Source organism: Carcharodon carcharias, chromosome 2 (genome assembly GCF_017639515.1).
Source record: "Carcharodon carcharias isolate sCarCar2 chromosome 2, sCarCar2.pri, whole genome shotgun sequence".
In the NCBI taxonomy this organism is placed as follows: Eukaryota; Metazoa; Chordata; class Chondrichthyes; order Lamniformes; family Lamnidae; genus Carcharodon; species Carcharodon carcharias.
This window is the reverse complement of record NC_054468.1, coordinates 196,689,301-196,707,956: the sequence shown is the minus strand read 5'-3', so window position 1 is coordinate 196,707,956 and position 18,656 is coordinate 196,689,301. Positions and strand designations below refer to the sequence as shown.

The 18,656-nt window shown below is 39.4% G+C and overlaps 1 protein-coding gene across 4 annotated transcripts in view; it reads right to left on the bottom strand.

Annotated features, from left to right (window-relative positions):
• LOC121293998 (echinoderm microtubule-associated protein-like 4) overlaps positions 1-18,656 on the bottom strand; it is a 363,716-nt gene that overhangs the window by 265,550 nt on the left and 79,510 nt on the right. The window contains exon 1 of one of the 4 annotated variants that reach the window (XR_005946679.1): positions 10,464-10,654. The exons of 2 other annotated variants lie outside the window; for them this stretch is intronic. Coding sequence is in view for 1 of the 2 variants with exons in the window: in XM_041217483.1 (XP_041073417.1) it covers positions 10,464-10,500 (37 nt within the window). In the remaining variant the exon portion in view is untranslated. Of the gene's footprint in view, positions 1-10,463; positions 10,655-18,656 lie in introns of those variants that run through there. One more of the 4 variants, XM_041217483.1, reaches the window with a different exon arrangement.

Sequence of the window (18,656 nt, the reverse complement as noted above, 5' to 3'; positions counted from 1 at the left end):
TCATTGGATCAATAAATTCACATAGCAAGCACAAATAAATTAATGGTTTTACGAAGAGTAAATCATGTTTGACTAATTTGCTAGAGTTCTTTGAAGACGTGACAAGCAAAGTGGATAATGGGGATCCTATAGATGTAGTATATCTGGACTTCCAGAAGGCCTTTGACAAGGCGCCACACAAAAGATCAATACACAAGATAAGATCATACTGAGTTAGTGGTAATATATTAGCTTGGATAGAGGATTGGCTAACCAACAGAAAGCAGAGAGATGGGATAAATGGATCTTTTTCTGGATGGCAAGCTGTAACTAGTGGGGTGCCACAGGGCTCGGTCCTTGTGTCCTATTTACAATCTATACTAATGACTTGGATTCAGGGATAGAAGGTACTATAGCTAAATTTGCAGATGACACCAAAATAGGTGGGAAAGTAAGTTGCAATGAAGAAATAAGAAATTTACAAATGGATATGAACAGGTTAGGTGAGTGGGCCAAAATTTGGAGTTTAACGTGGATAATTGTGAGGTTATCCATTTTGGTCAGAAGAATAAAAAGGCGACTTATTATTTAAATGGAGAGAAACTTCAGAATGCTTCATCGTAGAGGGATCTGGGTGTTCTCATATGAATCGCTGAAAGCTAGTATGCAGGTACAGCAGGTAATAAGGAAGGCAAATGGAATTTTGGCATTTATTGCTAAAGGAATAGAGTATAAAAATAGGGAAGTGTTGTTGCAGCTGTACAAGGCATTCGTGAGACCGTACCTGGAGTACTGTGCACAGTTTTGGTCCCCTTACTTGAGGAAAGATGTAGTTGCACCAGAGGCGGTTCAGAGGAGGTTCAGTAGATTGATTCCAGAGTTGCGGGGCTTGTCTTTTGAGGAGAGATTGAGCAGTTTAGGCCTATACTCACTAGAGTTTAGAAGGATGAGAGGAGATCTAATTGAGATATATAAGATGTTAAAGGGGATAGACAAAGTAGACGTGGAGTGAATGTTTCCCCTTCTGGGGCATTCTAGAATGAGGGGCCATAGTTTTAGACTAAGGGGTGGTAGATTTAAATCAGAGCTGAAGAGGAATTACTTTTCTCAAAGGGTCGTGAATCTGTGGAACTCACTATCTCAGAATGCAGTAGATGCTGGGATGCTGAATAAATTTGAGGAGATAGACAGATTTTTAATTAGTAACGGGTTGAAAGGTTATGGGGAGAGGGGCTGGAAATTGAAGTTGAGGCTGAAATGAGATCCGCCATGATCGTAATGAATGGCGGGGCAGGCTCGAGGGGCTGAATGACTTACTCCTGCTCCTAGTTCTTATGTTCTAATTAATGTAAGGGCAGCAGACACAAGGGAACAGCACTGCCTGGAAGTTCCTGTCCCAGTTACTCATCATCCTGAGTTGGGAATATATCTCCGTTCCTTCACTGTTGCTGGGTCAAAATCCTGGAACTTCCTCTCTAACAGCAACGTGAACTGCACGGTTCAAGAAGGCAACTCATCACCACTTTCTCAAGGGCAATAAATACTGGCTTAGCCAGTGACACCCACATCACATGAATGAATTAAAAAAAGAGATGGGGGAAGGCCAGATTTTAGTCTCAATGTTTTGGGGAGTCACGGCAGATCAGTATCAAATTTCTAGGGCAGGGGATGGAAAGAGAGAGAAAGAGAGAAGCTGGGAGTGTTTTTTTTTTGACAGAGGGGCCTGATTCAGCCAAGTGGGTGCTGACCAAGTCATGCACACAAATTAGCTTTCAGTAGGGTGAAGCAGAAGAAATGCCCAGGTGCACATTTTGGTCTCGGAAGTTGGGGTTTGGGAGACAGCCAAGAGTGTTTAAAATGGCTGCTCTATCTTATGTTACATGGGCACACAGCAATGATTTCCAGCTGAGTATCATCGTCCTTCAAAAGTTCCAGGAGTCCACTGACAAGGCACAGTGCTTGAAATAATGTCAATGACGGTCAGGGAACATGTGGGTACATCAGGTATATACAGATACACATACATATATGTGAAAATGTTAATTTATTCACAGTTCCACATTATACACCCAACTATGAATTCTGCCATGAGCCAAGGGCACAAATAAAAGTTGTCAACTTAATTCATCAAATTAATTACAAAAATATAAATGTTTTCAGAGATAAATCCACATTGAGATAAAGCAGCATCCTCTGCTGTTCCACAATCATTGCACAAACCTGGTCACAGAAACCTCCTTTTAAATTGTAAACAGTAGTGCTGTCTCAATCTACCTGTATAATGCAACACTTTAAACAAAGAAACCAGATTCCTGGACTACTGCAGGATACTGGATTTACACAGAAATTGTCTAAAATATTCTGACATCCCACAAAGGAGCTTTATCAATTTTTTTTTCAAATGCTTCATGCAATTTGAAGTACTTGAGTTTAACTTCATATCTGGTAAGAAAACTTAATACTGTACCCTACATCCATTTTAATTGATTCATGAAAAGTGGGTGTCGTTGGCAGCCACATTATTAACCATTCCCAATTTGGACTTAACTGAGTGGCTTGTTAGGCCATTACAAGAGGGCAGTTAAGAGTCAACCGCATAGCTGTGGGTCTGGAGTCACATCTAGGCCACACTAGGTAAGGATAGCTGATTTCCTTCTCTAAAGTATATCTGTGACACCGGTGATTTTTAACAATTGAGTAGTTGCATGGTCACTGATTGCAACTTTTTATTCCAGATTTATGAACTAAATTTAAGTTCTCCAACTGCAAGGGCAGATTTTGAACTTGGGTCCACAGATCATGATTCCAGCCTACTAGCCCAGTAACATAGCCACAAAGCTACCATTCCTTAACAAACAGTAATAAACCATTGAAATACAAGAAACTCATACAGTTGCAATATGTAACAAACAATGCCTTCCTTTAAACAAGGAAATGTTCAATGATTGAGACCATCCGTTCAGCTACCTCTGCTGTTTCCTTCCCTTCTCCTAGCTCACCAGGCCAAATTACCTCTAAGGCTTCACATGTCCTAATCATAAATCACACCGTTCTTTAGTTTCTTTCCGAGTTCATTGTGACCAAGAGACCCACCTCCTGCTTTCTTGACCCCATTCCCACCAAACTGCTGACCACCCAATTTCCAATCCTGGCCTTCATTTTAACTGATTGTTCTCTCTCTTCAAACACCAGCCCCTCTGTTTCCTATCTGCCATCATCACCCTTCTCAATTAGAAGGAAATATGTTTGAGCCCTATCCTCTGTCCTTGCAAACTGCCATTCCAAAGACCTTGAATGCGCCATCACCTCCCTAGCTCATCTTTTACCAGAATTTCATCTTTGAATCCCTCCAATCAGAGTTCCACTCCTACCACAATGCTGAAATGGCACTCAACATCACAAATGCCATTCTATGTGACCCTGGTAAATTATCCTTCTTCATCCTTCTCAACCCGTCTGCAGCCTTTGGCACAGTTAAACCATATCCTCCTCTGTTAACATCTCTCTTCCAACGTACAACTTCTTTCCCTACTCTCAAATCAGTACCACTGGAGTCCCTCAAGGATCAATTCTTGGCCCCTCCTATTTTTCATCTACATGTTCCTCTTGACAAAACCAGCTGGGAATACATCTGTTTCCACATGTACGCTGGCAACACCCAGCTCTACCTCACCATCAACTCTCTAAACCCTTCCTCTGTCTGTAATTTATCATACTGCTTGAACATCCAGTACTGGATGATCAGAAATTTCCTCCAGCTAAATAATGGAAAGACTAGAGCCATTGCCTTTGGTCCCTGCCACCAATTCCATCGCACTGTTTGGCAACTGTCTGAGGCTGAACCAAACAATTCAGAGCCTTGGTGTCATATTTGAGATTGAGACGAGTTTCAGATCAACAAGATTGTCTACTCCCACCCCCCTAACATTATCCAGCTCCACCATTGCCTCAACTCATCTGATGCTGGAACCCTCATACATGGCTTTGTTATCTCTACATTTGACTATTCCAATACTCTACTGGCCTGCTTCCCATCTTCCACCTCCATAAATTTGAGCTAATCAAAAATGCTGTTGACTGTATCCTAACTCGCATCAACTCCCATTCACTCATTATCTCCGTGCTCGCTGAACTATAAAGATTCCTGGTCTGGCAACATCTCACTATTAAAATTGCTCTATGGCCTCGTCCATCCTCACCTCTGCAATTTCTTCCAGCTCTACAAGCCTTTGAAATATCTGTGCTCCTCCAATTTTGGCCTCTTGCAAATCCCCTATTTTAATCATTCCACATTGGTAGTTGCGCTTTAAGCTCCAGGATTCCAGTCCTCAACCTCCACCCCTCTTCTCCTCCTTTATGACACTCCTTAAAATCTACTCCTTTGACCAAGCTTTTGGTCATTTGACCTGAAATTTCCACTATGGTTCGATGTCAAATGCTGTTTGCTAACTCTCCAGTGAAGTGCCTTCAGTTGCTTTAAATGTGCTATGTAGATGCAAATTGCTGTTGTTAACAACTGTGGCTGCTGATGATTCCCAGATAAAATCAGATACAGCATCATGATTTAGCAAGATCAGTAACTTCTACCACAAATTTCTCCATGTTGTCCACTAGTCTTATCACAATTGAGCTTACTCAAAAACGTCCTCCATTTTTAATTGAAATATCCCACAATAGGCAAAGTGGGGATTCAAACACGGTGCAACCAATACTCAATGTTTGTTACTAGCAGCTTTTGGTACTTGCCAGTGATGAGGATGTGTGCCCACTTAGGGTTTGTTTTGCAGCAGCACTTCATAAGAACAGGGGCGGGCAATTCAGCCCCTCAAGCCTGCTCTGCTTTTTGTTCAGATCATGTCTGGTCTGCACCTCAATTTCATTTACCTGCTTTTGCTCTAAATCCCTTGATACCCTTCCCTAACAAAATTTGATCTAAATCTTGATAACTCAATTGTCCCATCATCCACAATCTTTTGTAGAGAAAGTGTTACAGATTTCTCCTATTCTGTGAAAAAGCTTTTCCTCATTTTGATCCACTTCATCTGCACATGAAGCTTCTTCATCTCTAGTGTCAAGTGCAATTAATTTAGAACATTTCTTTTGACTAAATGTAAAAGAATCCTTAATTTATACTAATTTGTTTTAGATCAGTGTAGAGTTTGCTGATTGGAATACTTATTTGTTATAGTTAATGGGTTGTTAAAATACATCATTAATCCTTTAATTGAGTAGCAAAGATTTTATTTATTTTATAAGGTTTCTTTTTACATTTAGATTGATGCAGTGATCATACTACTGAACTTTGCAAGTTGTGTCTCAATTGTTCTATAGAAATTGATGATTGCTACTTCAATTTTTTTCACTTATAACTAAATGGTTTTGCTTTATACACCCCGTTTGCTCAGTTTTTCAGCCTATAGCACTGTTCAGAGACTGGTCAGCTTGGCTTAGTTGATATCATTCTGACCAGTCAGGTGTTTACGTATTCAAGTCCAAGACCAAGATCTGATCATATAATCTAGCTGACAATTCAATGGAATACTGTCGGAAGTATAATTATTTAGATGAGACATGAAAACCAAGGTAAGGTATTTAAATTTAAGAAAACAGAGATATCTTGCTGGCCAACCTACACCCCTCAACCAACATTACCAAAAACTGATCATGTAGCATTCATTTGCTTTTTATGGGGTGTTGCTGTTTTTGCCTGCAATTTGCATACTTGAAATCTAAATTTGTTGGCTGTGAAATACTTTGAATATCCAGAAGACAAGAGCTATATACAGTAAATACAAATGTAATTGGTCATGCTTTCAGCTGCCTAGGCCCTAAGCTCCCATCCTAAACCTTACTCTCTTCTTCTAAGAATCTCCTTAAAACCCACCAGGCTACTGAGGCTGCAAAAAGGCAAACCAAGCACTAGAGTTTATTTCTTGAGGAAAGAAATTGAAAAGTAGTTAAGTTATGCTAAACTCACCAAGGCTCCTTAGAACCTCCTTCCAAACCCATCACTGTTAACATCTAGAAGAACAAGGGCAGCAGATAGATGGGAACACCACTGCCTGGAAGTTCCCCTTTAAGCCGCACACCATCCTGACTTGGATATATATCGCCATTCCTTCATTGTCACTGGGTCAAAATCATGGAACTCCCTCCCTAACAGCACTGTGGTTGACCCTACAACACAGGGACTGCAGTGGTTCAAGAAGGCAGCTCATCACCATCTTCTCAAGGGAAACTAAGGGTGGGCAATAAATACTGGCCCAGCCAGCGAAGCCCACATGCCATAAATGAATAAAGGAAAAAAAATCTCAGTTAGACCACATTTGTGTACAATTTTGGTTGCCATATTATAAAAAAGGATCCAGAGAAACTGGGAAAAGTGCAAAAAGGATTTACAGTGATGATGTCAGAAATGAGGTTACAACTGTCAGGAAAGAGTGAACAAGCTGAGAATCTTTTCTCTTGAAAAGGCTGAAGGATATCTAATACAGACCCTTATAATTATGAAAGATTTTGATAGAATAGACACAAAGTACATCTCTGCTTGTGGGGAAAAGCAAAACCAGAGGCAATCAAATGAGGTAGCCACCAAAGAATCAAATAGAGAATTCAGAACAATCTCATTTAGCGGAGAATGGTGAGAATTTGGAACTTGCTACCAGAGAGAGTGGTTGATATGACTAGGACAGATGCAGTTGAGGGCGGGGGTTAGATTAGTTTATGAGAGAGAAAGGAATAGAGGATTATGTTGATGAGGAAGGAGAGGAGGAGAATCGAATGCAACATAAACACCAGCATGGATTGGTTGGGCCGAATGACCTATGTACTTTTTGGCCAAGTATTTGGTCACCTGTCTCAATATGTCTCACTGTGGTTCCTGTCAAATTTTATTTGAAGTGAAGCACTTTGGGATGTTTATTACATTAAAGGTGCTATATAAAGGTAAACCCTCATTAATTTAAATATAATAATACAATAATACAATAATCCCTATGATCTTAACTGTTGCAAAATTCTAACTGTTGGGACTGGGCAAAGATTTTTGCAAGCTTATTATTGCTGGAATGAAAATAATATACTTTGATGAAGTGCGTAGGTAAAGTTTCTCTCTATCAAGAGCTGGGGAAAAGATAAGTGTACTTCACAATCAGGGTCATCATCTCATCAACACAATGTTTCCCTGAGGCTCGCCACAAAGGGGCCAGGTTTACTTTAAAATATGTTGTTTTCCTTAAACATTAAGTTTGTTTGTTTTATTTTCTAGTTTGACTATTGATTAAAAACGTTTTTCTGAAGGGAAAACATTTAATTATAATCAGATTAACTGAAGCATGGCTGCATAAAACTACTGCTTGCATAATATTCTTTTTTTTAATTATACATGGAGGAGGGCAAGGACGGTTGCTGCTATTACAACTTGATATTCAGCCTCTTGTAGGGAAATTTGGATTCATTTGCCCATTGCAAATTGCTCCACTCTTATTAAACACAAATTTTGGGAACCTCCCAAATAAGGAGGGTGGCAGAAATCTGCAGAAGGGAGGCTGCTTGAGAAATGGAGAATATTTAATTTGTAACATCTTGTACATCAGACAATGCCCAGAACAATGAGGAACTACAACAATATTGTAGTACCTTTAGCATGATAAAACATCCTACTGCCATTCACAGGGGTGTAATCAAAGAAATATCCTGAACTAATAGCTGATTCTAATAGGAAATGTTTTCATGTTTGTAAGTTGAGATATTTCATTATGAAATTCTTACAATTGAAAATAACGGATGGAGGGGAGTGGGGGCAACCCCTGGACCATCTAGGCTCTCTCATACAATCATAACGTCTTATGCATCATAATTACTCCTTATCCACTTGTGCCATGCAATCTCCCGACAAGTGAAAAAAAAGCAGAAAAAAACCCAGACCAATTGGAGGTGGTAGTAAATTTAAAACATCCCTCTCATACACATTTAGACAATCAAAGCTAGTTCAAGAGATTACACAGTCACAGATTTATATTACAAGGCACCTAACTTATAGAAAATGTAGGTTGCCCTAGCCAGAAACAGATCCCATTTTCTCAAAAGAATACAGCAAATCACTGAACAAACTGACAGTTGCACAGGTACTAAATGGGAAAAGAAAAACTGTGGAACATCTAATTACTGCTATAGAACTTATCCATATAAACACAATCTGTTCTCATCAACATTTTATAAACCTTGATCAAATCATCAAGTCTAAACTGTTCTAAGGCGTACAGGCCCAGCTCTTTGAACCTATCTAGGTAACTAAGGGCACTTTAACCAGGGAATTAATCTTGTAGTCCCCACTCCTTTTCAAACCCAGGAGGAGGTCATGCCTGAATGTTAATCTGTCTTTCTTTTTAACAGTTACTCACTGACCTGCTGTCTATTTCCTGCACTTGTTTCAATTTGAGATTTTCTAGCATTTGCAGTTTGCAGATGCATTTTCCAATTTGTACCAAAATTGCTGGTTTTATCTAACGCTTTTCCCCTCTTATTCTTGAAATCATTTTACTGTGTTTTCTATAATTTGAACTGGGGAATAAACCTCAACTCCGTATTAACTTTTCTATCTCACTAGTACAAATTACACAATGTCACACGTTTTTATCTCCTCGGCTCTTCCCTTTTTAAATATTTTTACATGAAAGTTAAAGTTGAATATTCTGAACAAGAGGTCAGCCAACAAAATGTCTATAACAAGGCCACTCCATCTTGAGGAGTTCTGCCTTTCCAATAATACAAAAGGAAGAAGTTTTTCTTGCATTTAGTTCAAATATGAAATAACAACATGATAGCATTGCAGGCCCCAAAATGCAAATTTCACCTTCAGGTGCTTTGGTCCATAGCATATTGAACTGGCAAGGATAAGAAAAAAATGAAAAAGTAGCTATATCCTGAAATTAAGACAATTTCTTGGATCAGATTTCTTCTGCCTAAATTCTCCCTCACTAATAGAGAAACAACATAAATGTTCTGGCCTACTCAGAACACATCTTTGCTCGGATATAGTAATCTAATCTCAGAATGAAACTGCATATTTCAAGCTTCCCTGTTTAAAATAATTCACCAGTAGATATCCTTCATTCTCAGTTTTCCTTTTAAATGCATATCATTTTGAGCTTGCACATTGTGCTTTACAGTACATGAAACATTTTTGCTAAATTTTTCTTCAGTGTTTCTGACTTAGTTTTCAATGCTTTTCAACAAAGGCTCAATCACATCTGCATAGAAATTTCTATGGAGTACATAAAAGGCTTCGCCAAATGTAACCTATGCAAGATATAACATCCTGTATATCCTGCCCACATTCTATTTTTGGAAACTGAAAATATCTTTCAAATAGATGATTCATGGAGTTTATGGCTAGAGATGACTACGATCAACAAATCTATCAACACCCTCATGATGCAATGAATCCTTTAGTAACCCGTAATATTGTGAATCTTTCAGTAGCAAGAATTTAGAGTGTACAAGTTATAAATTAGTACAATTCTCCAGTTTTATATACATTAGCAAAATAAAATTTCCCCAATTTTCATACAGTACCAAGAGAGATGAAATGGGGGAAGTTACCTCAGAAAAGCAGGAGGTCTTATAAGCTACATTTTGATTTTGAAGAAAAATTGGAGGGTTTCCATGAGCATATGAGAGACTCCACATAATCACAATATTTGTGAAATTTTAAAGAGTGCATTTTTAAAAATCTCGCCATCTTTGAAATCCAATCGATATTTTCCAATCCTGGATAACCCCCGCCTGCCACTAAATAGTTCAGATAGAGGCAGCAGAGTTCAACTTGTACTTTAAAAACACAAATATCTTCATACACAAGGTCTAAACTGAATACAGCTTATGCTGGTTTCAAGTTCTGCTGCTATCAAATGTTAATGCTTTGTTAACCAAATTACTATTTTAATACTAAGACCTTTCTCATGTATCAGCAGCTGAAATTTTTGATCAATAATAATCCTCTCCCTAACTGTCATGAGTATCTAGATAGGTACAAAAAAGTTGTTTTGTTACTTTTGTGCAACATTGCAGTAAGCTTGGAAACAATAGCAAATAGGTGGAATAAATAAACTTCACTAATTGTCTTTGGTATTTGTTTTTAAATTGGAAACATGCACTTTAGTGGATTGCCTAACATTACAGCTGGCTTCAACTGAGGCTAGAGGATCTGCATACAATGCATACTAGTTAGGGCTAATAATCTGACGAAGCCTGTCACAAACAAATTTACTTAAAGAACATACACGCAGGTTTCTTGATAACAGAAAGGCTATATTAATCAATTTTCCTCCTCAAATTTCATCTGGTTTTGAAAGGAAAAAACTCTCCCCCTTCCCCGCCCCCAGCACCCCACCGCACCACCCCCCAGCCCCTCAACCCACAAGACATAATCATGACACTCTGTTGAAAATGGTTTCAATACATGAAATAAAACATATCCTTACCACAATTGCTGGAGACAAAGTCTAGCTGCGCAGCCATTGAATCAGCTTTTTTAAAAAGTATCTGATTTCAAAGAAAAAAAGTCCAATGAAATGTCTGGACGGTATAACAGTTGCATATGCTTATTCAAGTCCAGTGGACTGTTTAGCAATTATAAGGTAGTCTCCCTGCAACGTTTAACAGGAGACTAAATGGGATGACTTGTACAGGAAAGGAACAAAGGTTAAAATGAATGAGTGAGAAGTAGGCTAACAGAGGTGTGGCAGCTGGAACCTGACTGGGCTACGTCATGTAATTAGGACTTTGGCAAACAAAGTTTCCTGTATTCGAAAACTACAGATAGACTTAACCTTTGTGAGAGCAAGAGCCAATCACGTCAATTTATACTAAAGGCCACTGTTGGTAAGAGGTGGCAGTACCACATCATATACAGTAAATTATTATATTACAAACCATAATGCACAGTGGCAGTAGACTAACAATGTGCTGCAGCCATCTGCACTAGGTCAGAAACTAGTTTATTAAGCTCAAAGCAAAATTTGAGATGAGGATAAAAAATGTTCACTTGTAACAAATTAAATGTTAGAGAAATGTGTACTATGCTTAAAATGAACAGCATATTTTCTCCTGGAGGGTTAAAATTTCATTCATAATTTCTAGCAAAGTTTGTTTGAATAAACCACAGTAGTTAGCAAACTAAAACATTATTTTTTCTGATGTTGTAATAACCTGAAGCTTAACCTAAGTAAACCAGCAATTCTATTTATCATAGAAATGCTGTCTCTTTTGCCACCCCTTTCCCTCCACTTCCTAAAAGCAACTATTCGTATAAACACTTTTTCTGCTGTGTGGACTGGGTAGGTTATTTGACACTGCCCACATAAACGATTAGTAATAAATAAACAAGGGCCCAGATCTAGCAGTTAGAATAATGGTCAGGCTATCAGCATTACTAAATTAAATAGCAACTGCCAGCCTCCACACATGCACAGTCAAACACAGAAATCAGCAAGTTACTGTCTGATTTGCCGTGCTCTTCCTCAAGTTTAACTGCACCGATACTTCAGTGAGGCACTCGACATTCAAATATACGAAGGCATGAAATTGGGGTGCTTATCCATTAGATATCCACTAAAGACATCAGAAAAAGTTAGAAGTTAAACATCAAAGTATGTGTGAATTTTTAAACTGTGATCAGTCTTAATTACTGCCCAGCATCTTCAACAAGTGCACAGACTTATTCCTTCAGAACTTAAATATTAATGGAGATATTTTAATTTTGTACATATTTGTATTTTTATCTCTCAATCTCATCTGTCTTTCCCTCTTTATTTCACTCTCTGTACATGATTTCACATTTAATTAAATATTCTAATTTGCAACCCCTGGTTTAGACTCTGCATGCCTCAGTAAAAATTCATTTGTGTATACGCCATCGTTTGCCTTGTTCATAGAGGTCCCGGATATCCCTGGAGAGGGTACCACACTGCTTTGACTGTCTGATAACCCCAAATCACAACGCAAAAGCCCACTGGAACATTGCAGAAGGCCAAGGACAGACATGTGGGCATGAAAGCAGGGTGGTGCATTAAGAAGGTCTGGGTCATGCTTGCGAACAGACTGAAGGTGTTCCGCAAAGCGGTCACCCAATCTGCGTTTGGTCTCTCCAATGTAGAGGAGACTGTATTGGGAGCAGCAAATGCAGTAGACAAAATTGAGGGAAGTGCAAGTGAGGTGCTGCTTCACTTGAAAGGAGTGTTTGGGCCCTTGGACAGTGAGGAGGGGGTTAGTAAATAGGCAGGTGTTGCACCTTCTGCGGTTGCATGGGAAGGTGCTGTGGGAGGGGGATCAGCCCCTACACCTGAACCCCAGGTGCTGGTGTTCCCATACGTCTGCTACCCTTGTCCTAGAGCTTTTCTCCTTCAAAAGGCCGACAGATTAATAATATTGTGCTAAGTGGGTTTCTTTTTGGGATTCCAGAATAAAATATACTCATCGAGACTTGTAAATGATCACTATTGATTTGGAATACCGATACTCCAATTGATGGCAATTCTCAAAGCTCCACTCAATTATTTAAAATCTATGAAATTTAAATGCATTTCCCATTTTTATAACTGATTAGCTAAAAAGGTCCTCACGTACTTTTGTTCACATAACATTAAAACATTGAAGAACATCCTCATACTTCCTAATTTTCTAAAACTCTGCATATAACTGTAAATAACTGAATTTAATAATATTGAGGGTAAACAATTGAAGCTTTTGATGCTCAGGTTTAACTGATACTGTTTACATTCATATACTGACCAATCAACAAGCTAACTGGTCATTAATCTTCAAATAAACATCCTCATCCTGCTATATATTCATCATCTCTATGCCATGGTAATGGAAACTAGCAGCAAGCTGAGCTAATCTTAGACTCTTGGATTGACCCCGACCTCATCATGGTATCTCATGTCGCATGCAGGGTTTAAGAATACCACTACACACATTATTAATTTATCAAGTTTGGTACAAAATAAGTAATCACATTTTAATACATTCTACAACATGGGTACAGTAACTTGGGACCAAAACCATGCCAGATTTCAATCTTGCCAGATTTCAGGTTGGGTGCTTCAGGTCAAGCTGAGTCAGGTGGGGTCAAGGGGCACTCGGAGTGCAAGGATAGACCAATGTGCAAGCGAAGGGAATAACTAGTCATGCGCCATACTGTGCCAATGCAGCACCTAGCCGAATTGTCCAGGTAAGCTTTTTTTTTATTTTAAATTAAATTGATGCATAGCACATTTTAAAAATGTCTAGTTTTCGGACAACTCTGGTTTTTGGATAACTCCGATTTTTGGACAGCTGAATTTGAGATACTGTACTGTACTTGGTTTCAAAGGCATACATTCAGGCAATGGTCTTCTTATCTCACTAGCCTCAAAGCTTATTACTTGGCCTATAACCTGCCTTAGCGATTAAATGTAGTTTCCTTATAGGCCTCCCAATATGCAACTTGTAGGGTAGATATAGAGAACCAGTTGATGTAGTATACTTGTGTTTTCAAAAGGCATCCAAAAAGGTGCCACACTTATGTTTGTTTAACAAGACACGGGCTCATGTGGTTGTAGGCATTAGCAAGGATCAAGGACAAAAAAACGGGGAGTAGAAATAAATGAGCCATTTTCAGTTGCAGCATGTTATTAGTGGGATTGCCACAGGATCAATTCAGGGGCCTCAGCTATTTACAATATATATTAATGATCTGGAAGGGCCAGAGTGTAATGTATTCAAGTTTACTTACAAAGCTAGGTGGGAAAGTAAGCTGTGATGAAGGTGAAAAAACTCTGCAAAAGTAAGTTGGCAAGAAGTTGAAGAAGCTGGCAGATGGATTATAATATAGGGAAGGAAATGTGAGGCTATTCACTTTAATAGGTAGAATAGAAAAACATTTTTTTAAATGGCAATAAACTACTAAATTTGATGTTCAGAGGGATTTGGATGTCCTTGACAAGAAACACATGCAGGTACAACAAGCAGTTAGGGAGATAAATGGTATGTATGTTGGCCTTTACTGCTAGGAGGGTTTAGTACAAGAGTAAAGAGGTCTTGCTGCAATTGTACCAGGTTTTGATGAAATCACATCGGGTGCAGAGTGTACAGTTTCAGTTGCCATACCTAAAAAAGGAGCAAGGGGAGGGGTGCAATGGAGGTTCACTGGGTTGATTCCTGGGATGAGAGGGTTATCCTATGCGAAGAGATTGAAGAGAATGGGCCTTTACTCTCTGCAGTTTATAAGAATGAAAAATGATCTCATGGAAACTTAAGATTTTAATTTGGTTTGACAAGGTAGATGTTGAGAGCTATTTCTCCTAGTTTGAGAGCCTAGAGCTAGGGGCATAGTCTCAGGATAAGGAGACAGTCATTTCAAACTGAGATGAGAAGAAACTTCTTCACTCAGAGGGCTGTGAATCACTGAATTTCTCTATCTACCTGAGAGAGCTGTGGATAGTGAGTCATTGAGTGCATTCAAGACTGAGATCAATAAATTTTTGCCCTCTAAGGGAATCAAAGTGGTCTTGTGGTGCAGTGGGTAGCTTCCTTCCCTCTGAGCCAGCAGCTTCAGATTCGAGTCCCACCCAAGGACTTGATGACCAAGGAAAGTGCTTGTAAAATGCAGCCAAACAGGTTAAGCATACCTGCAAATCCTTCCAACAGACATCAAGGGCAAGGGGTAAGGGGTGGGGGGAGAGATTCCTGGTCAGCCATGTGATGGAAAGAACCTTGGAGCCACGAACATCGCCATCCATAGCTCCAGACTACAATATGCATGTAAAAGTGCATGTTATCATAGCAATTCTGATTCCCTGAGTGAATGGTAACACACCACCATCACCTAGGAAATCAAGTGATGTGGGGATCAGGTGGGAAAGAGAAGATTAGGTCCAGGATTAGCCATGGTCTTATTAAATGACAGAACAGGCTTGAGGGGCCCATTCCTGCTCCCATTTCTTATTCTCATCATTGAGGATGGGTATGATGAAAGCAAAATACTGTGGATGCTGGAAATATGAAAAAAACAAAAAATGTTGGAAAAACTCAGCAGGTCTGGCAGCATCTGTGGTGAGAGAAACAGAGTTAATGTTTCGAGTCTGTATGGCTCTTCTTCAGCTCTGAAGAGTCATACAGATTTGAAACGTTAACTCTGTTTCGCTCTCCACAGATGCTGCCATTCCTGCTGAGTTTTTCCAGCATTTTTTGTTTTTATTATTGAGGATGGGTATGTTCATGGAGCTTCCTCCTCCCAATAGTTTTTTGTCTAACACCATTCATGACTGGATGTGGCAATACTGCAAATCGTTGATCCAACCTGGTCAGTTGTGGCATTGATTGCCTCGGACTATACTGCTTCAGTTATTTGGCATGCATGCAGTGTTGTGTCGTTTCAACAGGTTGGCACCTCAATTCATTTTTTAAGATAATCCTGACACTGCTGCTCCTACCATGTGCTTTTTCACTTCACATTGAAATAGGGTTGGCCTCACGGCATGATGGTAATGGCAGATTAAGAGATATGCAAAATCATGAGGTTACAGATCGGAGTGGAATACAATTCTGCTGCTCCAGATGCCCCACACAAACATTCATCTGAGAGCTGACAAATTTGGCCTGAATCTATCCCATTTAGCATGGTGCTAGTGCCACATGAACACAATGGAGGTTGTGAAGGTGGAACTTCATAGTTCACCAGGACAATGCAGTGGTCACTATCATGGAAAAATGCATCCACGACAGATAGATTGATGGAGAAGAGGTCCAGTAGGTTTTTCACTCATGGGTTCTCTCACCACCTGCCATGGGCCCAGTTTGGCAGATATGTCCTTCAGGACCCAGCCAGCTCAGTCAATAGTGATGCTATCACTTGGCAATGGTGTTCAACATGGAGCAGTACCGATTCATCTGCTGAGGGAGGGCCGTAGGTGGTAATAAGCAAGTGGTTTTCTTGCCCATATTTGACCTGATGCCATGAGACTTCATGGGGTCCAGAGTCAATATTGAGGACTCCCAGGGCCAGTCCCTCCTGGCCGTATACCAATGCTGCCACCTCTGGGTTGTTCTGCCAGATAATACCCAGGAATGGAGAGAGAGGAGTTTGGGACCTCGGCTGTAAGGTATGATTCGTTAGTCCAACTGTGTCAGGCTGTTGCTTGACTAGTCTATGGGACAGCTATCCCAATTTTGGCACAAATCCTCAGATTTCAGTGACAGAGATGTTTACAGGGTCAACTGGACTGGATGCACCTTTGTTATATCAGAATCCAATGCCCCCAAACCAATGCCAGCGGATGGGTCTGGTTTTATTCTTCTTGTAGCAGTTTTGATACAACTGAATGGCTTGCTAGGTCATTTCAGAGGGCAGTAAAGAGACAAATAACCATACTGCTGTGGGTCTAGAGTCACCTATAGGTCAGGTTGGATAAAGGAAGACAGAGTTCCTTCCCTAAAGGGCATTAGCGCACTAGACTGTTTTTTTAAAATGGGAATTCAGTATTTTACAGCCACCATTACTGATGCTAGCTTTTTCTTCCAGGTTTATTTAACTCACTAACTGAATTTAAATTCTCCAGCTGCTATTGATGTTTTAAACACATGTCTATGGATCATTAGTCCAGGCCGCTGGATTACTAGTCCAGTAACGTTTTAGAACTATATTTGGATTTATAGGTGTTTATGGCCACAATTTAGTTGTTGCTAGCAAGTTAACGAGGAGATTGGAAGCTAGCCGACATAACGTTTTCATAGACAGGTGTTATCACAATGCTCAATACACTTCAAGCTGACATGTAAAACATCAAAAAGACACATCACCATAGGACACAGCCTGCGCTTTCCAACAGTTACTCAAAACATCCCAAATGACTTGCTGCACAAGATGCCGTAAAAATTCTAAGAAGCCAAGACTTTACAATACTTCACTGTTCATTAGATGTTATGCGGCACCATTAGAGTTATTTAGTTTTCCCTTCAATTTTTTTTCTGAACGTTTCTGGACAGGAAAGCAAAGGTTAATTGGTCCACATTAATACAGCCACTTAGTGCTTTGAATTTGCCAAGTTTCATAAGGAAACTCTAGATCCTTAAAGAGCCACTTTGTTCACACAAAGCGACAAACTCTAATAGATGGGCTGTGTAGACACTTCAGGCAGCATTCCCTTCCAGGCATGTGAGCCAAAATTGATGACAGACAGAATAAACAGGATTTTGTGCCAACACAATCCACCAAAGTGAACAATCTTAAAGTACATGGCTCAATGACAACCTACAAAAGACATCTTGAGATTTTTAGTGTAAAGAGGGCACACCCATGTGCTGGATCTATAGTTAACTGAACGGATTTTTATGTGCTGTAAGGATATGCAAAAAGACAAGACAGCAGGGAAAATATTTTCATATTTGCTTCAGGAAAATGCATGCAAAAACATACATAAGATTTTAAGTTTATAATATTACTTGTATTCAAAGAGATAAATGCATTTTATTTAAGTTTTATGCAGAGCCAAGAGATCAGGAGCTCTTCCCCTCCTCCCAGAATTTGCCTGAAGCCAGCTGCCAGTGAGGCAAGCAGCCCAGAAATGATGCGTTGGCAATGACCAATGCCTGCAAGTCATCTAAATTATTGCAATGAGGCCAGAAGTCCAATTTCAGGTGAGTCTTGGGATTCCTGGTTATGGTACTATTGGTTTTGCATGCAGAAACAGGCTATACCATTAGGGACTTTAGGCTGAGGAACTACAAAGAATGAAACTGGAAAGTTAAGGGAGATCTAAGAGTAGAATTTCCACAGATTACCCACTGTAACCCTGGAAGTTTATGCCATTCCTCCAGAGTTTCTGCAGAATCTATGGTGAGAAATTGAAAGAATTCCTGTGAAAATTTTATCCAAGTGTGTACCTTTACAGCAGTATATTCTGTCACAAGTGAATTTAATCAAGTTGAGACAAGATGATTAATGATTGTATACAATTATGCTTAATTGTATGCAGCTGGTAGATATTAACTGAGGTTTCACTTCAGCACATATAAAGAAATATGTATTGAACTGTGTGTGGTTGAGTTGAGAGATATATGCTTGTACTGTTTAACTCTGTAAATAAATTTAAGGCTGAATAAAGATAGACTCCAGTACTATCTTTCACAGCTTTCTGGAATATAAGAATGATAATGACTAAAGAGTGAAGGTAATGGCCAAAGATGGCAACTCTTTGCAAGCTATAAGAGGATGTTAAATAAATAGAACTGCAAAGTCAAATACAAGCTCTAAACCTAACTTTGCTAAGCTATACAGTAATTTGACATTAAACAAAACTTTGCTATACTATCAAGGGTATTCAGCTATACCCAAGATACTGCGAAAAGACTTTAAATGTGTTTATGCCTGGAACAACTGATACTCAGTTGCTAAGGAATCCCTGCCCAAGTGTGTATTCAATCCTCAACTTTACTATTATATTCACAGTATTAATTTAGATATTGCAATTGTTAAACCAACTGTCCCTGGCCTCATTTTGGATGACTGTCAAAAAGGAGTTAACACCTTTAACTAGATTGCAATTACACTTGACTGGCTTCAGGTAAAACTAAAAACATTTTCAACTGGCTGGAGCACATAAGCCAAATAAGGTATCTTACAAACTTTAGGCATG